Source organism: Podarcis filfolensis, assembly GCF_964270895.1.
Source record: "Podarcis filfolensis genome assembly, chromosome: 4".
Lineage (NCBI taxonomy): Eukaryota > Metazoa > Chordata > Lepidosauria > Squamata > Lacertidae > Podarcis > Podarcis filfolensis.
In genome coordinates this window covers 71,582,115-71,600,768 of record NC_139607.1, presented here as the reverse complement: position 1 = coordinate 71,600,768, position 18,654 = coordinate 71,582,115, and the positions used below count along the sequence as shown (strand labels likewise).

Below are 18,654 nucleotides of genomic sequence, written 5' to 3'. Positions count from 1 at the left end.
TAGAACATGATGGCATTCTTCATGCATGAATACTACATAGCAAGAGTAAAGGAAGTAACATTGACCATATTATAAAGTTGGAGATGGATGATCATAGGACTAATTTGTGCAATTTTGCCCTTCCCTGGGCACCTGCTCATATTGACCAACTTCAATGTGTGGTCATGGATTAGCAACTGATTTATTTTTTTGTGTCCGAGCCAAGTAAAGAAAAATAAATGAAGTGATTGCCAGTAGCTGTACCTGATCATCTGGCTGTGCACATAGCTTGTTAATGAAAATATGTACGATTGCAAGTCCACAACTTGCATGAGCACAACCATCATAAGAACATAAGAGCCCTGTTAGATCAGATCAATGAAGTCCAACATTCTGTCCACTGTGTGAGCAGAATAAATCACACAGAGAATCAGAATAATCTTCCATATAGGAGAACAGCATATAAGGCCTTTACAAAGCACTTATAAAAGTATTTTTATAAACACCAAAAGGACTCCAAGCATTACAAAAAATTAGATTTAACATCTGCTGGATGAACTTGCTGATGGGAATACAATGACAATCTCCCCTCTGCCAGGTGGGCTTGCTAAGTGTTGCTCACAACACAAAGAGACACAGTTCCGATCTTAAAGCACTTACAACCTACAATAGACATTCAAAACAGGGATGGTTGAAGAGGATGAGCAGAATAGGTTCGTATTTTCACCAGTAGGTTAGTACAATGAGATATATCTTTACTCATTTGGTCTCTCTCATAGCTTAAACTCTGAAGAAGTCATGGCAATGTCCGTTCAAGAGACAGTGTTCAAGGAGAGCACTGTGATGCAATGTCTTTCAGTAAGGAATATGTTCCTGAGAAACCATCTGACCTATATGAAAATAGATTGAAATAATTTTAAGTTCTATGTCTTCTTAATGGGAGTCTTTCCTCCTCTCTTATTTGACATGACTGGTAGCAAGAGTTCCTCATGGGGATTTGTTTTACTCTGTGCCTGTAAGGCTGGGAACTGCAACAGCAGAGGATACTTGCCCAAATCACCATCCAAGATTTCAAGATTTGGAAAAGCCGGCACATCACTAAACATGTTCTTTTCTTTGCTGCAAGAATGGCAGCCTTAAATCCTGTTCTGTCCAGGGTGCTACCAGGCATTCTTGCACTGCCCAGTGGTCCTTTAAAACGAATGGGAGGCTACAGATGCCCAGGTGGACTCTGTTAACCTGGAGAAAGTGGGCTCCAGTTGTGCTTCCATGCTGCCGGCAACTGTCCCCTGCAAAGGAATTGAAGCAGAGGACGATGTGGCAGGCAATGCAATGTTGCTTCTCAGGAATGGTCCAGGAGGGCTGCTGCTTGCATCATTCGCAAGGTTGGCCACATTGAGGGCATTGTTGCTGACTGTCCATAGGCATGGATAGTGACTGAAGCAAAGCAAAGCAAAAACAACAACACTCAACAGTTGAAATTTGCAGTGGTCTCTAGGGATGCTGAGGGACACGGGTGGCGCTGTGGGTTAAACCACAGAGCCTACGACTTGCCGATCAGAAAGTCGGTAGTTCAAATCCCCACGACGGGATGAGCTCCCGTTGCTCGGTCCCTGCTCCTGCCAACCTAGCAGTTCGAAAGCACGTCAAAGTGCAAGTAGATAAATAGGTACCGCTCCAGCGGGAAGGTAAACAGTGTTTCTGTGTGCTGCTCTGGTTCGCCAGAAGCGGCTTAGTCATGATGGCCACATGACCCGGAAGCTGTACGCTGGCTCCCTCGGCCAATAAAGCGAGATGAGCGCCACAATCCCAGAGTTGGCCACGACTGGGCCTAATGGTCAGGGGTCCCTTTACCTTTACTAGGGATGCTCGGTGTAAAGCACTTCTTGCGGTAAACTAGCCAGCCATTAGCCCTAAGTCCTTTTGAAAAAAATCACACCCAAACAGAAGCAATGGAAATCTTTCAAAAGGTGCAATTGCTCCTATTAATAAATTGGGTGCCTTGTGTCCTACTGTACAGAGGTCAGTCTTTCATTTGAAGGGCTGTCCGGTCAGTATAAATAATTGTAAGAACCAAAAGCAAAGATCTTGAAGCTGCCTGTTAACAACTTGCACCTATAGACAGTGCACTCAGCAGACACACAAAACTCCCAGTCAGTTCTCACCCAGTCTGCTCCACTATGGTGGGTTGTATTGCATTTCTATTTAATTTATTTCTAAGTATGCTCCATGCATATAAATTAGGATAGAAAAAGATTGTGCGATTGCATGTCCTCTTTTTTTGACCAGGTGTAAAGGCCACTCACTATTGGCAGATTTTTTTGTCTTAAAGTTATACATTGTTATTTCATTGTTTTACAAAGAGATTGGAATCCATAGTCTCTACTGGGACCTGGGTTCATGCAATTTTTGAATCCGTTCTCATTCTGCCACCTCACATGCCATCCTTCGACCTAAATGGAATACTCCCCTGTCTACAGCTACATCCAAGTGAAAATTAGGACAGAAGGTAAGGCTGGGCTATAGCCTTTCTCCCTACTGTACTGGTGCTTCACTTCCAGGCCTTTTCCCCCCCATGGAAAAACTTAATCCCTTCCTTGCCCTTGCAATTGCTACAATCCACTCTACAATCTCAGTATTCTACCATCTCATTCTGCCGCATGTGTAGACCACACCTTTACCCATTTCCTTCACAATTTTGTGGAGAAGGTTGAGCAAAAAGAGACTTGTTCATCTCCAGGGAGGCCACTGTCATACATGATGATTCTCCAAGGGAACTGTTACACTGAAAGCTGCTAAGGTTGCTCGGTGGCTGCTGCTGATACTATGGGCAATTGCAAATCAATGGGGTGCTTACCTCGGACCCGGGGTGGCCGTACCACTGTTGTGAGGCACTGGGAGCAAGTTGCCATGGTGACTGGAGGGTACTGCAGCCCAGCCTTCGTGGACCGATGGCACTTGAAGATCATTGTTGCTGCTTTCTATCAAATTCACTTTAGAAAGGGAAGCAGAAGTTGTTAGCGACAGTGACATGTTTCTAACAAAATTATTTTAAGATGACAAATTAGAATGCATTTGTTTATTTGTCGTTGAAGCTGCTTTGAGATTCTATATTGAATGTCCTGGAAGATTGAAGTGTTCTCCTACTGCCTTCTCTGTCTTGTGATTCCTGATCTCAGATTTATGACCATTTATCCTTTGGCAGAGGGTTTGGCCTGTTTGTCCAATATAGAGAGCTGCTGGCATTTACTAAACTGAAAACTATGGAGAGACCTGTTCTGAATAGAGATATTGGATTCTTGTCTCATTAGACATGCTAAAGCTATTTTTGGTCATCTGCATACTATCCCATGCTTTTTCCTGTAGGACTAATTGCAGTCATCAACAGGTTTACCATACCCATTGAGTCAATCACCCATCTCCTACTACCCTACTGAGAAAAACCCCACCCTCCCACTATATATAAGGGTCTGGTGACTTCTGTTTCAGTGTATCTGAAGAAGTGTGAACGCACACAAAAGCTTATACCCAGAAAATACTTAGTTGGTCTCGAAGGTGCAACTGGACTATTTATTTATTTATTTCGACTGCGTCAGACCAACACAGCTACCTACCTGAATCTAGATTCGTGGAAAGCTAATAGCTCAATATATTTGTAATTTGTCTAATCCTTTTTAAAAGGCACCTAACCTAATTGCCCTCCTGCCAACCTAGCAGTTCGAAAGCACGTCAAAGTGCAAGTAGATAAATAGGTACCACTCTGGCGGGAAGGTAAACAGTGTTTCCGTGCGCTGCTCTGGTTCACCAGAAGTGGCTTAGTCATGCTGGCCACATGACCCAGAAGCTGTACGCCGGCTCCCTCAGCCACTAAAGCGAGATGAGCGCCGCAACCCCAGAATCGGTCACGACTAGACCTAATGGTCAGGGGTCCCTTTAACTTTACCTAACCTAATTGCCATCCCCACATCTCAAGAGGTGAGGGAGAGTATTGCAGAAAAGAGATGCCTAAGATGCACTCATGAACTTGGGAAGGGGAATTCTTTGGGATCATAAATATCTTTGCCCTTAATTTAAAGAAGAAATAGGAACCATTTATCCATGTGTGGAATCAATAGGGGAAAGTTCTCCTGGGAAAACTCTCTCAGTTTCTTTGCCTTTTGATTTGTACTTGTTAACATTTGCAATGTAAATTGTGTGTTTCCTTGTTGTTGTTTTTTAGGTCATTGCTCTTTCCCCATAAATAGTTTTTTAAAATGTCAGGCCAAGAACTTACCTGTTGGAGAGTGATTTCTTTGCATGTATGAAGCAGGGTATGGAACAGCCCTATGTCCTCGAAGGGCCGAATAGTGCTCACAGCCGTGGTGAGAATGGGCAGCAGGCAGAGGAAAAGTCCCACCATACTGATAGCTTGAGCTTCCTGCTGTGCACATGGCATCTGGGTTAGAAATCAACCAGCCACCCACTAGAGAGACATTAAGAAAAGAGCATTGATCAAGGAAAATAACAGCAAATGGCAATCTCAAAACCCCTTTCTTTGCCTCTGTGTGTGTGCGCACACACAATCTACCAAAAATGTTTCAGGCTCAAGAGAGGGGGGAATTCTTTTAGTTTAAGATACCCAAACAGCCTTAGTTTCACTGTCAACATAAAGCCAAGCCTTATGAGGAACTCTCTCTCTCTTTCAAAGTTTCTTTTTTATTTATTTAAACTTTTCAAGTTTATACATTTCACTAATTTTACAATGATTTTGACATTTCAAAACTTGACTTCCTTCCCCCTCTTTCTGCAGTTCCTTAAATTTATTTTTAATACCTTCTGCATAGCCAAATTAACTTAATTTACTCATTTATTCGTCTTCTTTAAATATATACTCTTATAAAACTGCAGGTTATTACAATAATCCTGCCAATGTTTTTATCTGTTTATAATTTATCTGTAAATATTCAATACACCATTTCCATTCTTTTGTAAAAGATTTGTTGTCTTGATTTCTTATTCTTCCAGTAAGTTTCGCCATTTCTGCATATTCCCATAGGTTTTGGTGTCCATTCTTATGGGGAACTCTTGAGGGAGTTGGGTATGTTTTTAGCCTGGATAAGAGGTGACTGAGAGGAGATATGACAGCCATTTTCAAAAATCCAATGGGATGTCACATGGAGGATGGAGCAAGCTTGTTGTCTCCTACTCTGGAAGGTAGGACCCAAACCAGTGGATTCAAGTTACAAGAGATTATGACTCAACATCAGGAAGAACTTTCTGATGGTAAGAGCTGTTTCACAGTAGAATGGGCTCCCTTGGAAGATGATAGATTCGCCTTCACTGGAAGTCTTTAAACAGAGATTAGATGGCCATCTGTGATGGATGCTTTAGTTGAGATTCCTGAATTGCAGGGAATTGGACTAGATGACGCTCGGGGTCTGTTCTGTGATTCTAAGAAAACCGTAAGAATCTGGTAATGAAGGAAGTGCAAATGGCTTAGCATGCAAGCAGCACACAACAGAAATGTTGGGGACAAAATAAATAAATAAGCAGCAAACAAACTGTCATGGGTAGAAGAAACCTTCTGGTTATATGTCATCCCATCAACAACCAGATGATATCCAGCATACAATGCCAATCAAAGGAGGTAGAGCTGGGAGCGGGAGGGGAAGTACAAGTCAAATGGTAGCTGTTGAAAATAGTAGTAATGTTCCTGATGTTAGAAGGTTAGTTATCCCACCAGAAGCCTTTCTGGTACAGTCATACCTCGAGTTGAATAAGCTTCAGGTTACGTGCTTTCGGGTTGCGCTCCGCGGCGACCTGGAAGTAACAGAACGTGCTACTTCCGGGTTTCGCCACTCACGCATGCGCAGATGGTCAAAATGGCGCCACGCGCATGTGTGGAAGTGGCAAATAGTCGCGGGTTGCGTTTGCTTCAGGATGCGAACGGGGCTCCGGAACGGATCCCATTCGCATCCTGAGGTACCACTGTACTAACCACTGACAGATCACGTTGCTGGAGCCAATTGGCCATTGGCATTCCCAAATATGACAAAGAAATCAAAAAGCAAAACTTACAGTGAGAATATGTGATGTGCTGACTTTCAGAGACAATATCTGAAGCATCCTTGGGGTGGTTTCTGAAAGATAGTATTATTAAGGTTATTTCAGTTCTAGCAAAACTACGTCCACACAGATGCCTCTCCATTTAATTATGGAGTTAATTGAGTAACCTTGGTCTGATCATTATTTTTCAACCTGACCTACTTTTTGTGAGGGGGAAACAAGAGGGAAAGTCCAGAAGGTTTCTTGTGGGGAGTATGGGGTACAAATGTTGTTATTGTTTTAATGCCCCATCATCACAGTGCACCTTACATGTTTATTCTGCCAACAGAGCAAGTAGCAAGCCTGGGGACGATTATCTGAGGTCACTCCAGCATAAAAGGGCAGCAGGTATAATGAGGCTGATTAGGAAATAAATTTACCTTTCTTTTGCATCCAGAAAAGCTTTGGCAAAGGGGTTGTACTTGATCTTGAGAGCTGTTATCTTGAGTTTAGAAAAAGAAAAAGAGTTGCGTTAGCAAGAAAATTTGACGTTTGACAATTGATCATCTGAAGCCTGCCATTTTCCAGAGTAGGTTTTGCCAGAGGCAATCACTCTCGCGGAAACTTGCATTCTATTTAATCATGTAGTTATAAGTCAGTGGGTTCACTATACTGAAGGACCGCCCTCTTATGAAGCAGTGGCATTCAGTTTGCTGCTGGAAGAAAATGCATTATAGGCCCAGAATTTCTGTTCCATATGCTATTGGCAGCATCCCAGTGCCAACATCCACAGTGTCCCTAGAGAAGCCAAAAAGATGGTTAAAATGCCACAACAACATGGATAGAATTTTTTTCTTTCTCCATTAACATAGTATCATTAAAATAAGCAAGAACTAAAGCCTTTTCTGGTGTTTAGGGGAAACACATGTGACTAAAAGTGGGCAGAGTGGGCGGGCATGCACACACAGACAACCTCCTTCCATTCTCCCTATGTACATTAATGCCACTTCTGACCTTCCATGTTCAGCATACAGGTCTTGTGGTTCGGTGAACGTGCTTAGAACGTGCATGACTGGGCACCCGGATAACACAAGGTTTCTGTTTGCAAGGAGGATTCTAAGCATATTCACCCAATCACACTTAAAATCTGCTTTCAGACCTTCGTATTGGACTTAGGAAGATGTGTAGGGAATATACACAGGAACATTGATCCCGTATATGTTTACTTCAAAGGCCAAAATAGGGCTCAATACTTTTCCCCATAGGCTACCTGCAGTAAAGAGAGAGAGAGAGAGAGAGAGAGAGAGAGAGAGAGAGAGAGAGAGAGAACTGGGCACAGAATAGGTCTAACAAATTCTACATTAAAAAGATGAGATCTTAACATAAAATTGACCATCCAACTATGAAAGTGGACAGAACAATAAATAAGTGGAAGTGTCGCATTTTGATGAAGGCTGACTATTGTTGTTCTATATTAAATTGTTTATCATCATTTATATCCTGCCTTTCTATAGGATATTCAGGGTGGCTTACAATCAAGATTAAAATAAAATTTTAACCAAAAAAACCCACCCCTTTCATCCTAATTTTAGCATTTAAGTAGTGAAGCATATCACTGGTTTTAGCGTACACAGTTATAGGGTTTTCTTAAACAATTCCCAGCTGTTTTGATGTTTTATACCCACCTACCTCTTCATTTTGGTAAGCAGTCACAGCTATGAACTGAGTTTCAGGAAAGGAACAATTCATTACCATCCTGTGTGGGCCTCCAACTCGAACAATATGAACTTGCGGCTCATATTTGTGCAGAGAATTCAACATAATCTGTGGCAAGAAAAAGTGAGGCAGAGATTGACCAGAAATAATGGTCCTGAATCAACAAAAAAACTAATTGTGATCACATCTCATTGAAAGCAATGAAACTGAAATGAGCTGAGACAGGTTAGTTCCTTTGACTTCAGTGGGGCTTAGGCACAGTCTGAATTAGCCCTGGATCAGATCTAATGTCTTATTCAATTCCAGATCATTAGCCTGCATCAATGGTAGCCAACATGGTGCCCTCCAGATGTTATAGACAACGTCTACCATCATTTCCCAGTTAGCATGGCCAATATCCAAGGATGCTGGAAGTTGTAGTCCGAAACATCTTGAGGGCACCATGTTGGCCTCCCCCTGGCCTACATGGCTCTATCTTACCTACTCCAGCTTAGGGGAGAGGGAAAGTTATGCGTGAATGCACACATGTGTGAAAAGGAAGCACTACTGAGGCGAGAGAGAGGTTGGAGAGCTAGCTGAAGGAATCATGCAGCACAACATATCTCTCTTGGAATCACTCAGATGTGCGGTATTTTTTTAAAAAAATAACAAATATCAGTAGCCCCGATCACCTCAACTGCCTGAAAAACTAGGCAAACCAAGAGGGCCGTCCCAATGCATTGTCATACTATGGGAGAAAAAGAATGTGAATTAGCTGTGAATCATTCAGTCCTGATATGTGGGCATCCACTGGTCTCTCAGGCTTGTATGTGGAGAGGCCACGTGAGGGCTCATTGAAAGTGGGGGCATCACGCACGGGGCACAGTAACCTTGTGATAACATGAATTGCATGAGAGCAGAGTGCTCACAAAATCGCACTGGTGGATACTTTCCTTGCTTCTGTACTGTGCTTTGCTATGTACAAACTTATAACTGAAATAATTTTGTGTGGTTATGTTTGTTGTTTATAATATTTAACGAAAATAATAAAAACAAGTTTTCAAAAAAATAAAAGCCCCCCTCCCACCCATTAAGACCATTAGGTTCAAGAAATAAAATTATCTAGCTGCACCACCATCGCAACAAAAAACATGGGACTACAGCACTGCAGGGAGCCAGTGTGGTGTAGTGGTTAAAAGTGGTAGCCTTGTAATCTGGTGAACCGGCTTCACGTCCCCGCTCCTCCACATGCAGCTGCTGGGTGATCTTGGGCTAGTCACACTTCTTTGAAGTCTCTCAGCCCCACTCACCTCACAGAGTGTTTGTTGTGGGGGAGGGAAAGGAGAATATTAGCCGCTTTGAGACTCCTTCAGGTAGTGATAAAGCGGGATATCAAATCCAAACTCTTCTTCCTCTTCCTGCATGAGTGTTTAGGCACCACCACAACAGCTAAGACATCTGTATTGCAGTTTATATGCAGCTACTGTCTATCACTAACTATTTAGAATAGGAGCTACTGAGGATTAATGGCATTCCATTCCCAGTTCTCTTTATTCCTTTCCATGACTGAACAATCTTGTACTTGGGATATAGGCTCAGCATTTGGGAACCCAGGATTCCATTTTCAGGTTTGCTACTATTCCGCTGTGTGACTGAACTGGCAAGCCAGGGGTCCTCTGTGCCTCTGTTTTCTTATCTGAGCGCCATTTCCCACTTCATATCTTTCTCAGAAGGCTGGATTCATTAAGATCCTGACTGCCTGTGACCACCAACAAACTAGAGCATACAAGATTGAAAGTTCACCCATTGCTTGCTAATGGGTTTTCTGACAGTTTTGTTCCAATACAAGAGTTCTGCACAAAACAAGTCAAAGGCAATGTGTAACATTGTTTTTAATATGCATCTAAAGCTACAAACAGCCCAACAGAGCCAACTTTCCTCTTTGCATTTTTAAGGGTCTCGGAGAGAATGCCACTTATTTTCTGGTACAGGTACACGTTTTCTATTATTATTCCCAAGGCCAAAGATGATTCAATGGAATATTGATAATTATCATGAAGCAAAAGCAAGCACAGTAATTATTTCATTTAGGAGAAGCCTTTTATTCGAGTACCTGACTATTGCCAACATTCCACTTATGCACCAAACGGCATGGGGGAGAAAACAAAACCTTAATACCCACAATCATTTCCCCCTTCTCTGAAGTCCTGTGTAAAAACCTTAACACACAAGAAAAAACTATAGGGGGAAACATCCCTGATGGTTAAACCACAGCGCACTCTGTCTCTCTTAACATCAAGGAGTCCATTAAAATCTGAAAGCCCCAATTAAGACCTGTTTATTCCTGTTTACATTTGGACTCCATGGAATAATTGGCATCTGTGGGTGAAGAGGCCTCTAAGGGCCCTTCTAATTGCGTAAATGCACCCTTGATATTTCTTGATTGGTAGAAGCCTGAAACCAAAGCCAAGAGGCATGGAGGAAACAGGGTGCCATACCTGCCCATTGCCATTCAACTTGTTGGTAAGTTTCACTTTACTGAAAGATACCGCAGCCTTCATCCAGTGCGCCCCAAAGTTGGGAGAGTCTGGGTGGATATAGACACAGCTGTGATTCGACGGCTCTGGCTTTCCGGCTGGGACCCATTCTCCATTCACATACTTCCAGCGGTGGCTGTCAGTCGGAGCAAAATCAAGCAGGAAAGAATACATGGCATTGGGATCCAAGCCCGAGACACTGATCTTTAAGACAGGGAACATCCGTCTGTAAGAGAAACATGAGGAACGGGGGGCATTAAAACTCAGAAATCATCTTTCTCAATTACTTGTTCAGTAACTTCCTTATAAATTATGTCTGGATCTGTTTGCGTGTCGAGGTCCCCAGGGCCACCCCAATAACTCACACATCACACAGAATTTTTGTTTAAGGTTTTTGGCATAATTTTGGCCACAACTTTATTAAAATACAAAAATGTGAGTGGTTGCTTAGGCATTGGTTGCGACTATCTGCCCCCACCATGGGGGACAGACTGACATTCCGCACGATGCGAAAGTCAGAAAAGAGGAATACACTTGGGGGTAGCAACGGAGCAGGGAAGCTGCCCTCAGCCCTCCCCAAATGCAACCAGGAGCTCATTGCTATGGCCCGAGCCCCCTTGACAGAGTGGACAAGCAATAGTTAGCCCCTGATTCCTTTAACGGAATCCCTTGCTGCAGCAGCATTAGAGGGGCAGGCACAGCCAATCCATGCCCCTCAACCAACCAAACCATAAACCAATGCCTAACCGCAACCTTACAAGTTGTGACGATTTGCTACGCAGTAGGCAAAAACCAAAATTCCTACCGGGCCCCTGCCCCAAGAGCAGACGACCCCATGACAGGCATAGCAAGGTCAAAGCGAACAACCCTAATTCTAGGGGGGGGGGGCAATCCGATGCACGGGCGAAAAGAGGAAGCCCTAGCCTCATGCAAGGAGTTTTAGCATTTATGGCTGTCAATCAACAAATGGCAACATTAACTTCTTCCAAACAACAACGGAAGCCCCAATCGCATCAGTGGCCAACGATCAATTAGCCCGCCCCCAACTTTGGAGTGTCCTGGCGGCCCCCACCGCAACACGTGCTCTCCATGAAGGAGAACACGTTTTAACATCACAATGTGCTTTCACCAAAACAGCCAGCCATGATTGCATAAGCTAGCATGCATTATGACCAGGGCAATGTTTTCTGTTTCTAATAAAGAGTTAAGAACCCCACTTCTGAATCTCCTTTGTTCAGCATCCTATTCTCATAGCGGCCAATTGGATGCCTACAGGAAGTCTGCAAGCAGGATGTGAGTCCCCCGGAAACCAGTACTCAGAAACATGCCTAGTCTGATGCTGAAGGTCATACTCCACCATCGTGACTGGTAGACACTGATAACTTTATTCTCCATGAATTTGTCCAATCCCCTTTTGAAGCCATTCAAGACTGCATAGACACAATTTTATTTAAAGCACATTTAAAACACATGGCCTCTCCCTGCTAAGGATGCTGGGAATTGTAGCTACGTAGTCCTCAAGATTCTTGGGGGGGTGTCATATGCTTTGAATGTATGGTGTGTGCACAGCCCAAGCAGTCATCCAGACCCTCCAAGTGTCCCGATTTTCCAGGGACAGGCCTGGATTTACAGAAGCTGCCCCATTTTCTGATTTGATCCCAGAAGGTCCCGCTTTTCCTTGAGACATTCCTATTTTCGCCAGAGAAATGTTGGAGGGGATGGAATAGGACGTCCCTATTTTCATCAGAGAAATGTCACTACATCATCAATACAACCGAGAAGGGATTTGCTTGCCAAGCTCCCTTTCCGTCTCTCTTACAAACAACAACAACTGCATTTAAGCACATTTCAGTACCAAAATGGTTCATCTGATGCATTTATTTAATGCTGGTTCCAGGTTCTGAGAGGCACTTGGGCACGATATTCTCAGATACCCAAATGCCCCTCCTTGCTATTATCATTGCTGTCCATTCATCCTTTAAGCCCATACTGACCACTAAGACAGTTAGACAAAACCTTGATAGACCTATCATCCATGAACATTAACCATCATAGTTAAATGAAAACGAAGTGTTCAGAGGCACTATACCCTCAAGGAACAAACAAGGCTGGCCCTAACATTAGGTAGAATGAGGTAGCCTCCTCAGGCAGCCTGCATGTGAAGCAGAGGCAGCCAATATGTGTGTCCCATACTGTCCTTTACCTCAGCAGCAAAATATCTAGGGCTTCTCAATATTTTGTGTTGACCCTGAGAGATTTCAAGTTTCAGGTTCAGTTCTGGTTTACTAGAAAACATATATTTGAGGCAGCAATCCTATAATATTCTATGGAGTGATGCTCTTTTGAGCCCAAAGTTGTGAACAAGTATGCTTAGGAATGTACTGTCAGTTTCACCTAATTTGTGGGGTTGAGAACAGATTCCGTGTAACCCCCTGATTCCAACCATATTCATTTTGTCAACGAACAATGTAAACCAATATTTTAACAAAGTTCTGGGTGGATTTTGGCAAAAATCAGCTTGGGTATTCATGCGCTCTTTCTGCCATGACGTCAGACCTGTGTGTGCCCCATCATATATGAGAAAAACACACATGACCATTTAGATGTCATGAAAACCCATCGCTAATTGCATAATGTGCACATATGTTGAATGGGTCGCCACTTTTTGTTTTAATGTTTATTTCATTAATGTGTTTTTGGCTGGCTTTGCATTTTGATGTTAAGTCTATTTTGGAGGGTTCTGTTGTGAACTGAAAAGCAAGGTACACATTAAAATAAAGTAATTTGTGTACATTTGCCATACGTGTTGTAAAACACATAGGTTATATAGATAGATATCTGTGCAGGAAAATCACATCCAATAGAGCCCTTATAAGTTACAATCTTTCTGCAAGAAAGTTCTGTATCTCTGAGGGCCAGTGTGGTGGGGGTTAGAGTGTCAGACTAGGATCTAGTAGCCCAGGGTTCAGATCCCCTCTCAGCTATGAAGCTCACTGGGTAATCTTGGACCAGTCATGCTTCTCAACCTAATCTACCTGACAGGATTCTTGTTGGGATTAAATGAGGAGAAGGAGAATCACGACCACCACCTTGAGCTCCCTGGAGAAAAGATGGGATATAAATGCAATCACTCAGTCAATAAGACTGTGTACTGCTAACGAAAATACTATTCCAGAAGATGGTGTATGTTTTAGTTCTTTTAACTTTCTGCTTATTCATTAACATCCATCAGCTACGTATACATCACTCAGATATTCCATCTCCAAATCTACAGAAATAGCAGCTCTCAACAACCTCTGAATTCTGGAAAAGGGTAAATGGGCAGGATTGTTCATATATCAAGAAAGACCAGCATTTGTTCAAAGAAGTATTTGGGTGCAATCCACTGGCAAAGTATTCTGCCCAAGCACCACTAAAACAACTGGGAGCTGTGCATTAGTGCTACTACTCCCGGCTCTCGTTCAGTCCCATTCAGTGGGTCTTGCGCAGGAGAATCCCCCCAGTGAGTTGTTGAATAAACTAAGTGCACAGTTAAGCTGCTGTCCCATAAACAGTTCTCTTCATCCCTCGCTTCCTCTAAGCAGAAGATAAGACTCACCTGCCATTCTTTGTGACAATCATCTCATTAGTAACTTCTTTGAATCTCTGCCATAGTGCAGCATCCTCTAAGACAACCTGGAGCTGTTTTTCGGTGGGGTCTCCTTTGTCTCTGCCAGCTTGGAGCTCGTTCTCCACCACATTGAGCAGCCTGGAGACAGTGCAGTCACTATGTTTCTTGCAGCCCAAATCAGTCATGGTGACTTTAATGTCAGAAACTTCTCAGATGACTTAAAAAAAAAAAAGCAGCAACAACAACCCCACAGATCTGAACCTAAACCAATTAATTGGCCACAGTGGAACAAATGTGCTCACCTCAGCCTTTTGCCACAGACTTGCTCTTCCCCCCACTATGTCCCAGCAGGAGGATGACACCTGTGTGTTAAGGTTTTAACATGCACACACAACCATTTTCTAATTACTGACTGTCAGGTGGGAGACAGCCTGATTAGGCAATTGGCTGCCTCTGAAGAAGAATCTTCCATTCAAATCACCAAGCTTTTATCTTTTCTGAGGAGGGTCTAATTATTCTGCTCAAGAACTATATTTCCATTAATGAAAATGGTTTAATGCCTCAACTGAAACAGTGAATGGAAAGCGGGTCTGTGCAGATGCAAATACCTGCTAGAAATGGGAGAAGTAACAGCATTCAACAGCAATCTGTGGGGATATTACTTGATGGATATACAAATCTGCCCATTTACCTGTTATATATTTCCCAACAGCAAATCTTCTGCTCAATATCAGACCATACTTCCTTGAAACTGGAAAATAACTTGTGCAGGTTTCCTGTATTTGAGATTAAGGAGCTAATTCTGGGGAATGAAGTGAAGGTGGGTGAGGGGAAGTAGTGTGATTAAGTTTTCTCAAAAGAATGCTAATACTTTCTGTTCACGCCCAGCACTCAAAACCGAGAACCAGTTTACACAACCATTCATAGGAGCCCACTCCTAGGGGCTGTGGGGACTTCAGCCCCCACAATAAAATATTTGAGGGGGCTGGGCCCCTGCTAAGGTGATGGGCATTCCCATTCAAATGGTGTGTGTGCACTGCGTCATGCGATCAATTATGTGAGGGGCAGCCTTACCTGGGCCCCCACAATATTTTATTCAAGTTGGTACCCCTGCAACCACTTGTTCCATTTCAGAGTGCTTTTCTTGCCCAGATTGCACTTGTGAGACTGCAAAGGGATGGTCTTAAAAATTCATCATGCTTACAAAACTCAGTTTGGCGATAAATCGTCTGAATCCCCTGAATAACAGCCTAAATATCTAGGGCATTTTAGTTGAGAAAAAAGGTTAATAAGAAGGGACATGATGGGAGCATATAAAACTGCATGTGGTCAGCAGTATGGAGAAAAGAGATAGGGAAAACATTTTCTCCTCTCATAATACTGACGTAGATGGCTTTACAAGTGGAATAGTCCATTAACTAAGCGTAGTTTTACTCAGAACAGTCCTTATTAAAATTAATGAACCTTAGTCATGTTAATTGAATTCAGTGGATCTAGTTGAATTCTAGTTGAATACCATCCTAGACCTCGAAGGATCTACCAGCCAGTGTAAAAATATTATTGTAAGTGTTCGTTATATGTTTACTTGAGAAAGTGTGTTTGGGAAACTGCATGTTTGCTTTATAGGTAGACATTGCACACCATCATGTTGTATTCCTTGATTTTGGAGAGGGTGTCAAATGCTGATTTCTAACTGAATTCAGTTTTTTTAAATATATATTGAGCTGGAGAGACTTGGGCTTTATCTCTGATCAGTTACTAAATTCACTGAGTAATCTTGGACCAGTCACCCTCTGAGTCAAGCGTAGCCAACATAACAAAAGGATGATGTGCAGGCTAGACCTATCTCCTAGGCTTACAACAAAAAGCACTCTGGCAGATCATAGAATCATATAGAGGTGGAGGGGAACCCAAGGATCATCTAGTCCAAGGATCATCTAGTCCTGGCAATGATCTACCCATTGTCATTGGAGAGAGGAGGAGTGTGCGTGGGGTGGGTGGATTGCCCAGAGTTGTTGAGCTCTTTTTTGAGGGAGGATTGCACAGAGATCTACCGGTAGATCGCAATCTGCTGGTTGGACATCCCTGAGCTAGTCCAAACAGCCTGCAATGCATATCATGACATCATTGCTTCTGCTGAGTGCTGCACTCTCTCATATTAACATTGGTTAAAACACATGGTGCCAGTGATTAGTGAAGCAGTTAATGCTTCAGTAAACTATTGGCTAAATAAAACATAATGGAACAGGGTGGAAATTGCAGAATATTCTCCTGTATACTCAGTATACTCTGCTGAGAAATGGGAGAAAACATAGTTTTCAAGATGCTTACTTCACCTTTATAAGGGAAGATAAATTCAACATCAATATTGCCGGATTCATTTAAATTAGCATAGGTAATTATTGACAATTTTATGATAAGCTATAAATTATTAGAGACATCACCTTGCCAACAAAGGTCCGTATAGTAGAAGCTATGGTATTCCCAGTAGTGATGTATGGAAGTGAAAGCTGGACCATAAAGAAGGCTGATCGCCGAAGAATTGATGCTTTTGAATTATGGTGCTGGAGGAGACTCTTGAGAGTCCCATGGACTGCAAGAAGAACAAACCTATCCATTCTTAAGGAAATCAGCCCTGAGTGGAAGGACAGATTGTGAAGCTGAGGCTCCAATACTTTGGCCACCTCATGAGAAGAGAAGACTCTCTGGAAAAGACCCTGATGTTGGGAAAGATGGAGGGCACAAGGAGAAGGGGACGACAGAGGACGAGATGGTTGGACAGTGTTCTTGAAGCTATGAACATGAGTTTGACCAAACTGCGGGAGGCAGTGGAAGACAGGAGTGCCTGGCGTGCTCTGGTCCATGGGATCACGAAGAGTCGGACACGACTAAACGACTAAACAACAACAACAAATAAATTATTGCAATTATATATCTGAATATGATACTTGAGGGAGATAATTTAGCCTTACCACACCTAATTTCCATTGTACAATAGATCAGGCATACCTTGATACAGTCAAACCTTGGTTCCCAAATGACTCCGTTTGGAATGTTTCGGCTCCCAAATGATGAAAACCCGGTTTTTGCTCCGGTTTTTGAATGTTTATCAGAAGCTGAATGTCTGACGTGGCTTCCACTTGAGTGCAGGAAGCTCTTTCAACCAATTGGAAGCCGTGCCTAGGTTGTCAAACATTTTGGAAGCCGAACGGGCTTCCGGAACGGATTACGTTCGACAACCGAGGTTTGACTGTAGTGGGTGGGTGGAAAGCAATCATTTGGCCAAAGACTGAAACCTTCCATGCTTTGGAAAAGTAGTGTGTGGTTTGACTGCTCAACCATACTTCTCTTGGCTTCCCTGAACTCTATAAAAATTGAGACCTCTTCTTCTGCCATTAGCAACTATCACCTTAGCTATTAGGCGCTCATGTGCACCAGTCCTGCAGTCTGCCTCTCTCAGCCACTAGAAACACGGTTAATTGGCCCTTTATCTGAACTGATCCCTGCAAAAAGCAATGAAAAGACTAATCTTTCCTAAATCACGTAAAAGTCCAATAATCTCCGATGGTGTCAAACCCTGATTAAAAACACCAGCAAAGCAGCTGTCTTTTTGTCCTTCGTAATTAAGACTTGGCATTGTATGTCATGGCTGGGTGGGTATTTGGTTTCCCCAGGCTTCTGGAACTGAACGTACAGGGAAGGGACGGCATTCAAACAGGACGTCTGGGAGATGGAAAGAATGAGCTTGTTTCTTGCAGATTTCATTTGATCAAGAATGTCTCCTCTTTTTTTACATGCAGTACAAAAGTCTGTAGGAAAAAACAGCTATCAAATATCAGACAAGGAGGGGGAAAGACCTTTCCATCTTCCCCCCAACCTTGTATGATGTGAGCAGGTATTAGCTAAAGGGGGAGTTTTAGACTGAGCTTAATCAGCAAATCAGTAAGTCAAGAAATAATCTCAAGCAACGTCTAGGCAAACGTGCACACTGGTAAACCTGCGCAAGCAATGTTAATGTATTAAGCATTCATTAGTGATGACCGTTGCCTGTACCTGTTTGTAATATTCTTTAAAATCAAATGTCACCATGCTTTGGATTTACAGTATTAGTGGCAAATAGTTTGGCAAATGCATTGCAAAGACAGGGATGCAAATTATTGGTGTTGCACTATGGCAATCTGACTTGCTGTGCAACATTTATGGTTTCATTCTATGCATGTCAGACGATAGGATGTCCCACTCCTGCATGTTTATGCCAAAGGTGCACTATTCTGACATTACACAAGTTCACTCATTTACCATGTGATAACCCAAAATAAAGGGACACGGGTGGCAAAGGGACGCGGGTGGCACTGTGGGTTAAACCACAGAGCCTAGGACTTGCCGATCAGAAGGTTGGCGGTTCGAATCCCCGCGACGGGGTGAGCTCCCATTGCTCGGTCCCTGCTCCTGCCAACCTAGCAGTTTGAAAGCACGTCAAAGTGCAAGTAGATAAATAGATACCGCTCCTGCGGGAAGGTAAATGGCATTTCCGTGCGCTGCTCTGGTTCGCCAGAAGCGGCTTAGTCATGCTGGCCACATGACCCCGGAAGCTGTATGTCGGCTCTCTCGGCCAATAAAGCGAGATGAGCGCCGCAACCCCAGAGCCGGTCACGACTGGACCTAATGGTCAGGGGTCCCTTTACCTTTGCCTTAACCCAAAATAAGCTGTTTTTTTACCGAGTCAGACCACTGGTCCATCAAGATCGGCATGCCTCTGCTTCACTGACTGGAAGTGAGTCTCTAAGGTTTCAGCCAGGACTCTCTTAC

The 18,654-nt window shown here is 43.1% G+C and overlaps 1 protein-coding gene across 1 annotated transcript; it reads right to left on the bottom strand.

The window, feature by feature from the left end:
- Nucleotides 1-1,027: 1,027 nt before the first annotated feature.
- Nucleotides 1,028-10,457, bottom strand: TBX19 (T-box transcription factor 19; the record flags this gene model as incomplete). The annotated part of the gene is made up of 7 exons (XM_083611693.1): nucleotides 1,028-1,416; nucleotides 2,837-2,972; nucleotides 4,253-4,441; nucleotides 6,037-6,098; nucleotides 6,444-6,505; nucleotides 7,693-7,827; nucleotides 10,197-10,457. 7 exons carry the CDS (start codon nucleotides 10,455-10,457, stop codon nucleotides 1,173-1,175), a joined length of 1,089 nt encoding a protein of 362 aa, XP_083467819.1. The 3' UTR covers nucleotides 1,028-1,172.
- Between the last annotated feature and the right edge of the window lie 8,197 nt (nucleotides 10,458-18,654).